General features: G+C 36.7%; 1 protein-coding gene across 14 annotated transcripts in view; it reads left to right on the top strand.

Moving 5' to 3' along the window:
* col13a1 (collagen, type XIII, alpha 1) overlaps positions 1–15,358 on the top strand; it is a 273,440-nt gene that overhangs the window by 129,404 nt on the left and 128,678 nt on the right. For 9 of the 14 annotated variants that reach the window (XM_039755058.1, XM_039755070.1, XM_039755049.1 and 6 more), the window contains one exon: positions 8,589–8,615. The exons of the other annotated variants lie outside the window; for them this stretch is intronic. In XM_039755058.1, coding sequence (XP_039610992.1) covers positions 8,589–8,615 — 27 coding nt within the window. The remainder of the gene's footprint in view (positions 1–8,588; positions 8,616–15,358) is intronic. 14 annotated transcript variants of the gene reach the window in all.

Below are 15,358 nucleotides of genomic sequence, written 5' to 3'. Positions count from 1 at the left end.
CATCAAAAATTGCAACACTGTTTCACCTAAAACTCCTCTACAGTGGATTTTGATACTACAGGATGACATTCAGTTGAAGTCTGGGGCTCTTGGACAGTTATGGAACTTACTCACAGAGGAAAAGTACCCAAACATTAGGAAATGTGCTACCTCCTTGACTGCATTATTCGACTCTACTTATTTATGCAAGTCAGCCTTTTCCCACATGAAGATTATTAAATCCAAATACAGTACTGTAGTGACCATAAATGTATTGAATTGTTATTGTGCCATAAAGGTTATTCAGTTATGCAAGGTACGACAACATATATTTTATGTATAAAGTATACTCAGTATATATATATATTGTGGGAGGCAGCTGACATCCATGCCCAGCCGGGACGCCCCTGCACACTATATTCAGGGGGAGCAGCCCTGGACAGTGCAATACCTCCCCCTGGATGCTAGATGGCCACCCCCCTGGGCTGGAGCAATGCCTCGGTTTCCCACAGGGCTCCCTGGGAATTGGAGTTGGGGGCAGCCCTGTTGGGTCCCGCAGGTACCGCTAGGGGGTGCTGTGCTGTGCACTCTCGCTGCTGTGCTGGGTCATTACACAAATTTACCGCAGGTTCCAACCCAAACAGATGGACCAGAATACTGCTGACTACGCCAGATGTGATAAAGGCGCTATATAGCGCCTGACCCGGCACAGACTGACGCAGAGGCACGTGTAAAAATCACAAAGGCTTTTATTTTTCTTCAGCTGGAGTGCACAACACCAGCCACAACACTTTAAACACAGCAACAACTCTCCACCTTGCACCACCACTCCTCCCAGGCAACCACGTCCTCTTCCTCCCGATTCTGGCCCTTTAGTGGTGGAGGCTGGCCTGTTTTATAGCCCACCCGGAACTGTTCTAGGTGCTTGACCACCTGTTCCCAATTGCACCTCTGGGTGGGGCTGATGACTCGTCCAGCCAGGTTCTTGAGTCTCAGCAGCACCCCCTAGCGACCACCCCAGCTCCCAACCCGGCTGTGCAGGACTCCATGTCCCATGGAGCCATGTGGGAGACTGGGAAATCAACATCGGCCAGGGAGGCTGCCACCAAGGGGCCCGGGGGAGGTATTGATCTGTCCATGGTGGCTCCTCCGGAACATATGCAGCAGGGGCGTCCCGGCCGGGCATGGCACCCGGCTGTCCATCACAATATAATGCATTTTTAAAGTAGGTAGATCATTTCGACCTGGTCATTTTAAAAGCAGCTTGCAAGCTGCAAAAGTGTGGGCACCTCTGATGTAAACTATAATACGTGACAAACAGCTTACAAAGGACTAAGCAGGACTTAACATAACATTCACTGAAAATCCTCCAGCCCTCCAAGGCTGTTTTATTTAGAATAAATGGTTTCTGCCTTTCTGAATACAGCACACCATAATAATTATTCACTGCAAACCAGTTAAGTAATCTCTACAGACGTATTAACCTAGACAGTTTAGAGATGTAGGCTATTTATAAATATTCAAGCAATTCATTACATTAAAAATGTTTTAATATTGCATTTTTAGCTTTGATAGCATCACAAATGCCTGTGTTTTTAGGGTCAAGTGAAGGTGACCTTAATTGCATATTATAGCATGAAGTACATAAAAAAATAAGAGCTTGATAGTTCAAAATTATTGCAAAGCTCCTAAAAACTGTGGGGGTTTCACTTCCTATATAAATGAGCAGCACAAGGAGCTGTGCGTTTTGAATGTTATAAAAATATTATTCTGTCACCACTTGTGCAAATGTTTAAAATGTGGTCCATGTGTGACCTTTGTGCTGACAATCAACACTTTCAAAACAGAATCAGAATAATTTACACTGTACTTGTAGCTATTTTGGAAAATGTCAAAATCACATTCATGACTTTTACTATGAAACTGTTGCTTAAATCTGTCTTGCAAATGCCATGTGCTAACTTTTAAGTTTACTCTGGAGCTGTTGTTAAAAATTATACCCTTATGCACACTATATAACCTGTTTTTAAAAATATCAACAATACTTCATTGGATATTAGAGTGCAGTGGAATAATTCAGATCAGCATAATTTTACTATAACATGCAAAGAGCTATGGCAAAAAGCACCATACATATTGGGGGTTCAATTGTGTCTTTTTAAACACTCCTAATTAAATAATCTGTATTTGGTAGATTTGCAGTTATCATTCTGTCTTTCACATTATTTGCATATTCACTTTATTTACTGTTAAATTGAATGGCACTTGATTGTATCGTGTCAAGTGTTTTATTAATATAAAAAGGAGATTTTGCTACAGTTGTGATACATTCTAACACAAAATCTTGCTTTATATATGAACTAGAAAAACAACTTTTATTCTGTGCAGAATTGTTACATTTGAAATGTTTTAGGTAAAATTAAATTGTGTTATGTTTACCAGTTTATGCACAATACACTTAAAAATAGTTTCTTAAAAGCAAATCTTATTTGACGCATATGAAGTCTGCTTTGAAGTTAGCCTGAAAAAATATACAGTACACGCTAATGCATACTGTATAATAAAATTTCTATGTTAACAAATTAATAGCTATTGATTGAAAATGGAAATTGGTATTATTTTGAACTATCTGTGTAAGCCTGTGCTGTAAAAAGCTCGGGGTCCTAGAAATTATTGAAATCGTCAGAAAAAAAATTGAAATGTAGAGATGTCAGGTAATTGAAAGAAACTGCTCTGAGCATCTCTGTCCTAAGAGGGTTTGTTTTGCCAATGTGCTTGCGTCACTTGTGTATTAGCGGCTAAGCAACTTTGTCTTTCTTCAGAGGTTTCATCTTGCTGACGTGCTCACCTCGCTTGTGTATTAGCGGCTAAGTGAGTCTCTTTCTTCTGAGGTTTCATTTTGCTGACGTGCTAGCCTTGCTTGCATATCCTCGGAGATGAAGCCCTTACCCAGACTACACCTCTCACTTCCGGGCTGGACAGACACACACACTTCCATTCGTAGACGTTTATAAACAAGACTGCAAGTACGAATTCAGTCTGTTAAATATGTTATCATGCCATTTATTCAAACCAGTGCAGTTGGGCAGTGGTTAGCTCTGTTACGTCACAGCTCCAAGGACGTGTATACAGTTATCAGCCTGGTCACTGTCTGAGTGGACTTTGCACATTTTCACATGGCTGTGTGGGTTTCTTGGGGTATTCCGTCTTTCCTTTCAAATTCAAAAAGTTATGCATGTTAGGTTAATTGCCATCTCTAAAGTGGCACTGAATGGTTGAGAGTTGGTCTATGAAGCAGTGCCCTGTGACTGGTGCCCTATCAAGAGATGGTCCCTGCCTTGTGCTTGATAAAGACAGGGTAGACTTTCTTTTAACTGTGTAGCGAAATAAATAGGATTAGAAAATTGGTAGAGGAGTGAATAGCCATTTAAACCAAAGGAAAATAAAGTGGTTTCACGTGTTATTTAGGTATACAACATATGATTAAAGAAATATTTCCATAATGTAGATGACTTCATGCACAAAGTACATTACTTTGCTCAGAGTTATTGCTATTGTTGTGTAATGCCATGTTTTCTGTTCCTTTGAATAATTCTACAAGTTCTTCAAAGAGTCATGTTAAGCAGACCTGCAATTTGTCAGCAGAATAATTGGGAGAGGGAACTATTTCTTCCTTAACCAAAATCTTAAAATAATGAAAGTTGCTATTAGGATGTTTGGCAAATGCCAAAGAGAAATAAACAATTTAAACTAATTTTGAAGGAATATTGGATAGAAAACAACAGTCCTCCACACTGGAAAATTAAAGACACTGCCTAGACAGCCACGTGAAAGAACAACAACCCAACCATTGAATCAAAAATAAAAGTTTAGAGAGTCAACCTTTCCAGAACACTGGTCACTGGCTGCCCAACATCCCAACCAAAGAGCTGGCTCCCTTTCCTAAGGTTATTAGGTAGCCCATTAATCTGGGATGCAGTAAGCTAAAGAAGGACCAGGGGCCTCATGTATAAATGGTGCGTACACACAGAAATGTTGTGTAAGAACTTTTCCACGTTCAAATCGCAATGTATAAAACCTACACTTGGCGTAAAGCCACGCACTTTTCCAAGGTACTCATACCTTGTCGTACGCAAGTTCTCTGCTCGGTTTTGCAGACTGGCGGCACCCAGCGTCAAAGCAATGCTACTGTTCCTGTGTCGTTACTTCTTATTTTCCTGACGCGGCTTTATAAATACACTGAAACTAACCGCATATTGTTTATTAGTGTAACGCATCTGATTGTAATTAACTTGTAACAATATAATGGTCCAGGGAACAGCCATAGTATTCCAAATACCATAACTGCTTTAGTGTTGTTACTTTCACTTCTTCTTCTTCTTTCAGCTCCTTCCGTTAGGATTTACCACAGCGGATCATCTTTTTCCACATTACTTTCACTGCACCACTCGGAGTATTTATATCACTGTATCTGAGTGTGAATCACAGCAGCAGGTGATCGGAAAGAGAATTATCGGTATACGGCTTCATGGACACGCTGTCTCAGCCACTGCAAAACTTTTAAAGCCTTTCCTGTACAGACCTCGCGGTTCAGAAACAGTTTCATCCCAAGAACTTTAAATGCACTCAATCAATTGCACCTTGTAGAACTGTTTGTACTTATAAGTACAATCACCCCACTGTAAACTTGCACTACAGTTATAATATCGCACAACCTGAGCCACTTTATAAAGCGCGTATTTACATATGATGACGATATAATTTTTAAGGTGAAATGCATCAAAATATGTTTATTAAATTATACAGATAAAACTTTAACTTCATTTAAATAATCTATATTCTTCACTGGGAGTGTCGTTAAGGATAGAATAATTAAACATGTACTACAAAGATATTTCAATGTTCTTTAAACGTTTTGAAGAATTGGAGCTAATCTTACAGATGGATTAACTTCTACTACAGAGCTGATTGTGTGGCGATCGGTTACTTGGGGAAAGAAAAGCACTGACTGCAGTGACGGCTACGCCAATATATATTGAATATAACACAGAAAGAGAAAATAAGAACACAGCTAAAAACGCAGCGACAAATTTCGGCAAAAGTTAAATGCTTGTGTAATGAGCACGAGGCGGCTATGCAGTGTCTGCAACGGACGTGGCCATCCACCGTGCATAAGCTACCTTACTGACATTGGCGGACGAAGGAGCCACCGATTCTTCCTCTGCCCAGTGCCACCACAAGCCTAGAGCCGCCCTTGAGTACTGCTGTAATAAATTATTTCATCGAAGTGAAACACATGTTTAATAACGTGCTTTAACTCCTATCATCATAAAAATGATATCACGTATACATCTCAGTATTTTAGTTATTCAGAGAGATGTAATATCACAAATGTAATGGATTCTGTGTCCAGTTGGAGGAAGAGAGCCGGTTTAAGAAGCAAGTAGTAATTCACACACATAGATCACATACGAGTAGAAGATCAAATACAAAACAAAGCATTTAACGTGCTACTTTAATTACGATGTGATTTGAGAAATTGATTAATTAAACAATTTTAAGATGAAGTTTATGATGTTCTACTTTAATGACAAAATAAACTACTTGATTAAAGTGGAAATGTCGAGATTGAAGTTGACATTTCGTGCTTTTTCCCCACTGTGTTCCTTTTTTTCTCTGTACCCTAATAAGCTTTCATATGACACTCAGACAGTGGGCTTACAACTCTTCTTTTCACGGCAACTTTGATATGTGACTTTTTTTTTATTTCCGGCACTGTGCGATTTTGTGAACGTGAGCTTTCAAGTTTCTCCAACACGCTATGTCGCTCCATCAACTTCCTTTTGTTGATTATACCACGGTTTATTTGAACAAATAGTATGTTTTTCCTTTGCCTGCACTTGGTATTCGCTGAAATTCTTATATTTTCCCCCGTGCATTTCCCATTGTCTTTTCACAGAAGGCTGAGCTTAAGGGCGATTTATATTCATTTGCATATTCAAAGAGGTGTAATTCTGGGAGGAGTCGGGGTGTTACATAAAGCGTGTGCACGAGTGTTACTTTTCACGCTGATCAGGATTTATGTAGAGGAAGAAAATGGAAGTTGGAGTATGCACAGATTCCTGCATCTGGATTTTTCTGTGCCTAAGCACATTTCGGCTTTTGTGCTTACGCCATGTTATAGTGTGAGTTCTACGCACGGCGTTATACATGAGGCCCCAGACAATAAAAATATGATTTCCAGAAAGTGGCAGAAAGGTATTTACAAACCTTAAAGGGAGAGTGCAGTGGAATCCAAAGAAAAAGATCTTTACCTAAAAAAGTAAGAGAAAAAAAGAGATGTGTAGGAGCAGAAATACATGAAGTTAGAAAGAAATGTCAGCAGAGAGGGTTGCAAAATTTAGGGGAGCATAGAAGAACAGTCCCAAGACATGGAAGTATGGCTGAGTGGCCAGTCCCAAAGAAAAAATTAGAGCAGGTTTTAAGATTCTTTATGGACTTCTTACAAATCTTACATCATCTGAACAATGCAAAATGACATCTAGAGAGTACAGATAATGACAAAAAATATGGGGAAAAAGAAAAGAATATCTTTAGCCACAATTATCTAAATGTCTAAGTGTCTATACTGCATTACTGCATCTTAGAAAAATAATAAAATTTTAATTATACATCCACCAAAACGATATAATATTAATAATGTAGCCTAAAAACAATAAAAATGTTATAATTTTGGGGTACAGGTAGTTGAGTTAAATGAGCATTTCTGAAATTTTCGCTATAAAAGAAGAAAATTGCTTATTGCTTTTAAGTGATCTGCTAAAATTATGAGATACAAAAATATACATGGGGTAAAAAATGAGACTGACAATGATAAAGAGTTGAGGGACCACCTTGCTGACCCCATATAATTGGATGATTCATAAATAAAGAAAACACTCAAGGAACGTAGAGCAGTCTTACCAGACTGAAGTTTTATATCTGAATTAAGCAAGATGCCTGATTTCCAGGTTATGAGGTCAAGTGGCAGGAAGGGGAGGGTCCAGGTGGACAGACACAGAAGTGACATCAACAATGGAATTGCTGTCAATCTTGTATTCTGTAGAGGGAGGGAAAGTGAAGACATTAGTACATCCCATTCGCATGCAAGTGACAACTGTTATTCTCAGATTATATATCACATACAAAATATGGCACATCAGTAAAGTCTCTAAACTCATCCATCCATCCCCCCCAGCCACTCAGTTCAATAGTGGATCAGAGAGGGTCAGAGCCATTCCCACCAGGAAAGGTCTGGATAGCAAACGGTGCTCACACACCCACTGATACTGGAGAAATGTATCCACCATTTAACCTAATTTGAAAGTTATTGGGGAGGAAACACGAATGTCCACAAAAAACACACATATGGGAAGTTCATGCTTCAGACATACAATGACAAAGATAAGAATTCATTCCAAGTCCCTGGACCTGTGAGACTGCAGCAATAACCACTCTGTCTTCTCACTTCATGCTTAGGGATGAAATGTAATTTTTAACTCATCTGCCTCTTTAAATGTAAATGAATTTCTTTTGAGATGTTTCTTTATTCTTCATGCATATCTTGTCTCTCCATTATCATCATGAATATGTTTCAACATTAAACTTATTGTTGATATTTAATTTAAATGTTTGCATGGCGAATCCATAAAGTACACTGCACTGAATTGAAATATGTACCTCAATGCAATACAATTTAGACATGGGGAACTAAATACAGATTAAGGAAATTAACTTTACTTCACTTGCTCAGAACATTTATTTTATCATTGGGAGGTTCTAGATTTAAAACTTAAAAAAACTGTAATCATTAAAAAGCATATTATATTTAATATTATGTTTTCTGGGCTTGTGTCCTTTTCTCTCTCCCTTCCATCCATCCATTCCCCAACCCACAGGCCAGAGCTTATCCTGGTACATTGGACTCAAGGCAAGAATCAACCTTGGTCACACAATGATCTTTATAATTAATGTTTCTAGGGTCATCCTAAAACAGGGGGTGAGGGAGTTTCTTTAGGAAATATTTTGGAGATCTTCTTGATTTCTTACAAGCAGATTGTAATTTTGCATGTTTTCATAATATTAATATATTTGCTTTTTTAAAACTTACAATGATTTATAATTTTTAATTTGATTCATTCATGTGTGCAACTCTAAAACTGATTTCAATAAAATGTGCTATTTTTGACTTCTAATATTATAAATAAATCATAAAATGCAAACACCCCTCTGCTTTTCAGTCACGTCAGACTCCATGTTCCATTCTTCCATCTGTTTTCATTTTTCTGCTTTATCTGGATGTTTTGGTCATAATTCTGTTGCAAAATGTGTTAAAAATACAGTACAATTAAAAGTACAATAGAGATACATGATAATATCCAGTATCCACAATGGACCTTTTGCATTCACATTCAACATATGATTCAGTAGTTTGTTGGGATCAGAAGTGTGATATTGGTCTTTTTTACAGATTTTTCAAATGTGTCTCCCGATGTGTGACACTAATGCAGTTTTTGTGTCTCTTTCCTTCAACCTTTTGCACATGACTGTACCTGCTTTGACTGATCCAGGGCTTACAGGGCAAGCCTGGTGATAAGGTGAGTCCGGTAGACTAGAATTCACTACATTGCATATATTGAAAGTCATTAAAAAAAAAAAAAAAAACAAGAACCTTGCCTTTAGAAATTCAGGAATATTTCTTTTATTTATAGAATTAGTTCTCCTAATATAACACAGTAATATTGAACAAGCAGCAAACGTTTAAAGTAATTTCATTCAAGGATATTCTGGATGAGTGGTCATAGGAAACAACAGTAAAAAACTGTGTAAAAATGCAATTTTATACCAAAAGCGATCTTTACCCACCAAACAATGGAATGCAGCTGAAAAAATAGATTCTTAGTTTCTATTAATTTAAAGCTTTGTATGGACAGCTTAGCAGTCATACCTAGACATCTCTTATACAGTATATATTTCTTTTCTTGTTCGTCTGCTTCCACCTCAAAACCAGTCCCGCCCACACGCAGCCAACATAGCATTTCTCGATTTCTATTTGTCCTCTTCCAAACCCTTCCCCATGCTGCCAGCGGCTCCTCTTCAAAACCGGTTCCCGCCCACATGCAGCTGACACAGCATTTCTCGCCAAGCTTCTGAAGTACACTTACAAAATAAAGCAAACTCTACATGCAGTGAAATTACTTCTCCAGCTAGATTCCATGCTCAGAACCATCAAACACTTCGCTAAATCATACAAACACATGCATGAAATTGCTCAGTCCAATCCAACAGCAACTGTACGAATGCTTTTCGAGAAAAACTCTAGGCAGGATTTACGACGATACAATGCCCTGACATGTCACACCAATGTTGCAGTGATTTTCGTCAGAGAAGATGTTGAACCACCTGCCGAAAGGGACATTTGCATCTATCCCAGAGGCAACTCCTGTAAACAGATTTCCACGCTCAATATGAATTGCGATCCTATGGTTTACCCACTTTTATTTCCTTACGGAGACATTGGCTAGCACAAAGATGTACATGTTCTGATAAAATAACCACCAAGCGAATAAGGTTTACTCAATGCCAATTTTACGCGTACAGATTAGCAATGAGGAATACATTTAGTATTTAGCACTCCAGCGGCGAACTATTCCAACAGTATGTCGTAGATGCGTATGTTAAAACAGAGGGCGCGCATCTCAACTATTACAGATTAGATCAACAAGATCTGCGCGTGGAACAGTACAAAGGATCTTCAGACGCACTGCAAGCAAATGCTGAAAATAACAATTTACATGTAGGCAAAATGATAATATTACTGTCCACATTTCCAGGAAGTCCAAGATACATGCAACAAAACTAGCAGGATGCCATGGCCATACTACGTAAATTTGGACAGCCTCATTTATTTATCACTTTCACATGTAATCCTGCTTGGCCATAAATTCTACATGCACTGTCGGATACCCACATACTGGAGCACAGACCTGATATTGTAGTATGAGTCTTTTGGATTAAGGTGCAGGAATTACTTAGAGACATTCTACAACAACATCTTTTTGGGGTTGTTATTGATTAAATTTACGTAATCGAATTTCATAAGCGCGGCCTTCCTCATACCCACATGCTGTTTACTCTTCACAATAATTCTAACAACTAGTCTTCAGCCACGGTCAATTGTAGTTGGCTTTTTCTAGGGTTAGATCTTTCAACTCATTATCTGTCGTCACCACCAAAACACCTATTCACACCTGCGTCTTTCAAGAAGTATTTATTTCTTCTTGATTTCTGAATTCCTTTATCGCCGTTTTCCGTTCCTACTATTAAACCGCCGTATGCTATGGCGGGCGTCGGCTAGTACAGTATATTATTTTTACATTAATCTTCGTTTTGCTTCTTAATATTAATAAACACGCAAGAATCTGCATGCAAGGAATGGAGGCAACCCCCATGGAGGTATAAGGAGGACTATACATAGAAAATGACCAGGATGCTAAATTCATGAAGTAGCAGTGGTAACTTCTGCACCGCCATGCCTACAATATATACACTAAATTATACATGTTCCATTGTTTTTGAGGCACTTTACAGGAAGCAGCCCCTTTTCTTTAAAGAGATTAAATACAGATGTCAAGCTCTAAAATGTGCATAAATTTTAGACACTGACTTTTGGTTAGCTGAGCACTCAAAGCTGTATATATAAAATAACTGACTTAACTGTAGAAATAAGAAAATCGATGAAAAACAGCACAAGCATAAACTAGCATGGATTTCAGTTAAAAGAAAACATTTGTACAGCATGTTCTACATTACAGATTCTTTCAATCCTAACACAAACCAATACCATTTAATTTACAATGTCCCTGAAACTGAAGGTTAAGAGCAAACAGAGGGGCTAAGTTAGTATTTTAAGTTATGTTTTAATTTTTTTTTCCAAATTGGAAGTTGTTGATTTTATTTTAATTATGTTTTCACCCATCTTTGAGCAGTGGAATATTGATGCAGCAGTTAGCTAGTGTTGCTTAATTTCTCTAGAGTCCCAGGTTCAAATCCCATCACAGTCATTATCCCTGTGAAATCTGCACTTCCTTCTTTCACCTAAAAGAGTTTTCAAATTCTACTTTGTTTTCCTTCAAACATCCCAAAGACATGCATTTTAGGTTGAATGGTATTTTCAAACTGACCTCATTTCCAGGGCTTGTATTCAAATCCTCTGTGAGACAATTTAACCTCAAGTAACCGTCTGTTGAAATAGAAGTATTATTATTATAAAATTATTATAAAATATCAATATTATAATATAGCTGTTTCTCACAATTTTGTGATATACTGACTGTGAAACTGTGAAACCTATGATATAGGCCTGTTTCTTGCTATACAGTATATATATTTTTATCTTTGCCTTCTCTTGCTAGGCTAAAACAACTTTCCACTTAAATTTCTTTAGTGATATTTTTTATGTTAGCATTAGTTCTGAAAACTATGAAGGCCAAGTTATTTAGGAGTCACTTGTATGAGATGTCAATGATTCTTTGTGCATTCATAAAGATATTTTGCATGTGTACGCCCGGTATGTAGAAAAATCTATGAAAATTTCCAAAATAAAAGTTAATGTTTCAGTCTTCCAAGAGTTTTCATCCTAATGAAATGTATAAAGAACCATCAGTAAGGGGTGGAAAGGGGGTGTAAATAGGCAAAGCAGGCATAGAAGAGTTCCACAGATATGTAACTCTCTGCTTTTCCCAGATCAAATAGCATCACGTACAAGTTTCACAAAGATTCAATGCATTTTTATTTTAGTATGCGTGGATGTGTGTGAGAACAGAGTGGTGTAAATCTTGCTGGTTGTCAATCACCACATTCAAAATGATAGATCAATCAGGTTGTTAAAGACCATTCAAGTATTGAATGGGAATCTTCAAGAAATAAAGAAAAGAGAGTGAAAAATACAATAGTAAAAGAAGCTGAAAAAAAGATTAACATGTACTTAGCTTTATTGAAAGTGGAATAAATAGCACGCTTCTTAGGGGTACTGACCAGACAAAAAAAACTCTGTTACAATGAACAGTAACACTACCAAGGAGACAGCAGGCGAACGCTGCACATACTGTAAATCAATATCCCTGGCAGAATACTTTCAAAATTTTTGTTCAGACCTGATGACGTATTGTTCAAGTAGATGTAAGGCTTTAGACGATATATACCTTAGCAAAATAACAAAAGGCAAAAAAAAAAAAAATTGCCTTATGAATTATACTTTTGCCACAGCTTTTCCAGACCACCGATGCTACAACATCTAGTTTAACTCAGTCTGCAGCTAGACCTGCAATTGTAGTGGAGGACTGAATAAAAAACCAAGATGTAATGAACAGAATTGTGTAATTATTGCCTCTTACAGACTCCATTTAATTTTATAATGTAATCATTTAATACTCAGGTGCTAAATAGGGGAACCTTAGGTAATATTCTTGTTTATCATGGTGCCAGAGAATTTTATATTTTGGTTCGACATAAAAGTAAGAATTCTAGTATCCTCTGCACAAATGAAAATACAATTATTACTAGTACTAGTACTACTTACTGCTCCTTACATGACTACCTATATTAATGGATTAAAGGTCAGAAGTCCACATGACCGTCATCATCAAGTTCTTCCATGAGAACCCTGAATACCATGAGGGCTGATTTATGTTAGGTAGAATGCCTAGAGGGGGCTGGGTGGTCTCATGGCCTGGAACCCATGCAGATTTTATTTTTTTTCTCCAGCCGTCTGGAGTTTTTTTGTGTTTTTTTCTGTCCTCTCTGGCCATCGGACCTTACTTCTTTCCTATGTTAATTAGTGTTCCCTTATTCTAATTTTTATTTATTTTTTATTTTTTCTCTTTCTTCATCATGTAAAGCACTTTGATATGCATAATTTGTATGAAAATGTGCTATATAAATAAATGTTGTTATTGTTGTAGCTAGCATTCAGCAAAATGCCATTGATTAAACATGTGCATAACTAGCTAACCCTTCATATCACATAAAAAATACTATTGATAACATGTACAGATTACCCAACAGATAGTGTATATGTTAAGCTACATCCTTATTACAGATCTAATTAAGTAATTTCATAAGCACATTTTAAATCAGCAGTGTAGCCTATTTCATAGCATATCAAGTAACTAAGGCTTTATTCTGACCAACAAACTATATAGTGTGATTGTATGTATGTATGCATATATATATATATATATATATATATATATATATATATATATATATATATATATATATATGTATATGTGTATATATATATATATACTTTGTATGTATATATATATATATATTTCTTTTAAATAATTACAGGATATGCTAGTTGCATTTAAAGTAAAACAAAACTTTCAGTTTGCCCAGGCAGCACAACTGACAGACTTGTTAAACCACTAACCATGATCAGAATGTCCTCCAAAGGATAACAGTGTCACTTGTTTCAACATCCTGCAGGTGGCGTGTTGCTTTGTGTACTTGGTAATCAAAGACCATAAAGAATGTAAGGAAAACACCATTTTCAATTAATATAGATGAAGCAATAAGCAGTACCTTAAAAGGGGGTGCAGTATGAAGCATCCGGATTATCTCCTGTAATGAATGTAGCCAAGTGATTGTGGAGCACCGTGTTTCCTTTGGCAAATGAAAATGAGAATACATCATGCAGATGTGAAATAAATTCTGCAATAGTTTAATAGCTGTGTTGTAAATCCCTCTACTGTCACAGAGAGTTTCAGCTTTTTTTCCACAGGTAAAGAGAGTGTTATTATGTTTAGGACATGGTATAAAAAAGTGAAAAAATGGATGAGGCATCCCACTGGAAATGAGAGATTTAAGTGACTCTGGGTATGTTACTGTGATCCTGCTGTTATTTAGAACTTTGATTTGCCTGTTGCTTTTCCCTCCTCTCTGCTTGTATTTGTTGAGAAAACCTCATTTTTTTCCCTTGGCACCATTCTGGGTTGCGACGATGCTCTAAAAGTCTCCCTTTCTTTTCATAACATAAATTTCTTTAAGCATTAGTCAGTGACATTACTGCTTTATGAAGTATGTAATAATGAAATATTTAAGCAAAAAGTAAAAATATAACAAAGGTAACAATGGTTAGTTTAGAAGATGAAACAATAGACAGTTAAAGAGATTGCAGTAAATGTCCTGACAGCATCTATGATTTATTACTCAGAATGTGAGTACTCACACTTCCCCTGCTGAAGTTCTAATGTATAATGTATGTATAAGTCTGTATTTGAATTATTTGCAGAACTTCAAACAGGCTTAGTTTTATTAGAGAAATTCCAGTGAACGGCTACCAGACACTTTTTTTTGAGAAAGTAAAAGAGCTGCATTGTTTCAGGGAAAATGAAAGATGATTAACAAATGACCTAATGAAGTCTTTCAAATTATGAAGGAGGATAAATAAACTTGATGTCAATTGCCTTATTAAAATAAGGTCTCCAAACAGACAAATGGGGTAAACTGGATGCTGAATAAAAGAACACTTTGCAAATGGTTACAAGGAAAATAGTTTTCCAGAAGTGTTAATGTATGGAAGCAGTTAGTAGTGTGGCACAAAGTAGCTCACTGGGGAGTTTAAGTCTAAGTTCAATATTGTTTTTGAAGCAGTAAGTGAAAAGAAATTTATGAACTATGTTAGGTGTTTAATCTCAAGTTTCTCATTCATGAAAAATGATTTATTGAGACATGCTAATTAATTTGTGCTCTGCCACAGTAAATATCATTTCTTCAAACCAGTTAATAAAGACAATCAAATATACACAGCTAAAATCCTTCTAGAAGGTGCCCATTGTATTTATTTTAATATTATTTTGTATGACATTAACTATACCTCTGATTCTCTTCAAAACCAACTTAGCTTTTCAACATGAAAATTTGCAGAAATATTTAAAATATTGAGTACTGAAGTCTGTTAAGGAACATTCAATAATATAAGTAATATGTGTTACTTAAGAGAGAACATGGAATTGTAAGCAAGCTATAACTTTTACGTGTTTTCACTGTTCATTATCACGTGTATAAAAAGACATGAAATGTATAATTATAGAGTACTTGTGTGTCATATTACCCAGAGTGTATAATACTGCTGATCAATGCATATTTTAGACATATTAATATGGTTTTCACTAAACTTCATAAAAATGTCTTTTGTCATAAAGTATTTAGAATGTTAGTTCAACATGCTTGGAGGTGTTTTTCATGGAAAAATCCTGCAAATAGCTAGACACATAGCTGGCAAAAGTGGGAAAATATAACCTTCTCAATCCCTGCAGTAAAGCAAGTGGAAGCA

The sequence above is a fragment of the Polypterus senegalus genome, chromosome 1, assembly GCF_016835505.1.
Source record: "Polypterus senegalus isolate Bchr_013 chromosome 1, ASM1683550v1, whole genome shotgun sequence".
NCBI lineage: Eukaryota > Metazoa > Chordata > Cladistia > Polypteriformes > Polypteridae > Polypterus > Polypterus senegalus.
Note: the sequence above shows the minus strand (reverse complement) of the source record. Positions and strands in the feature narration are given on the sequence as shown.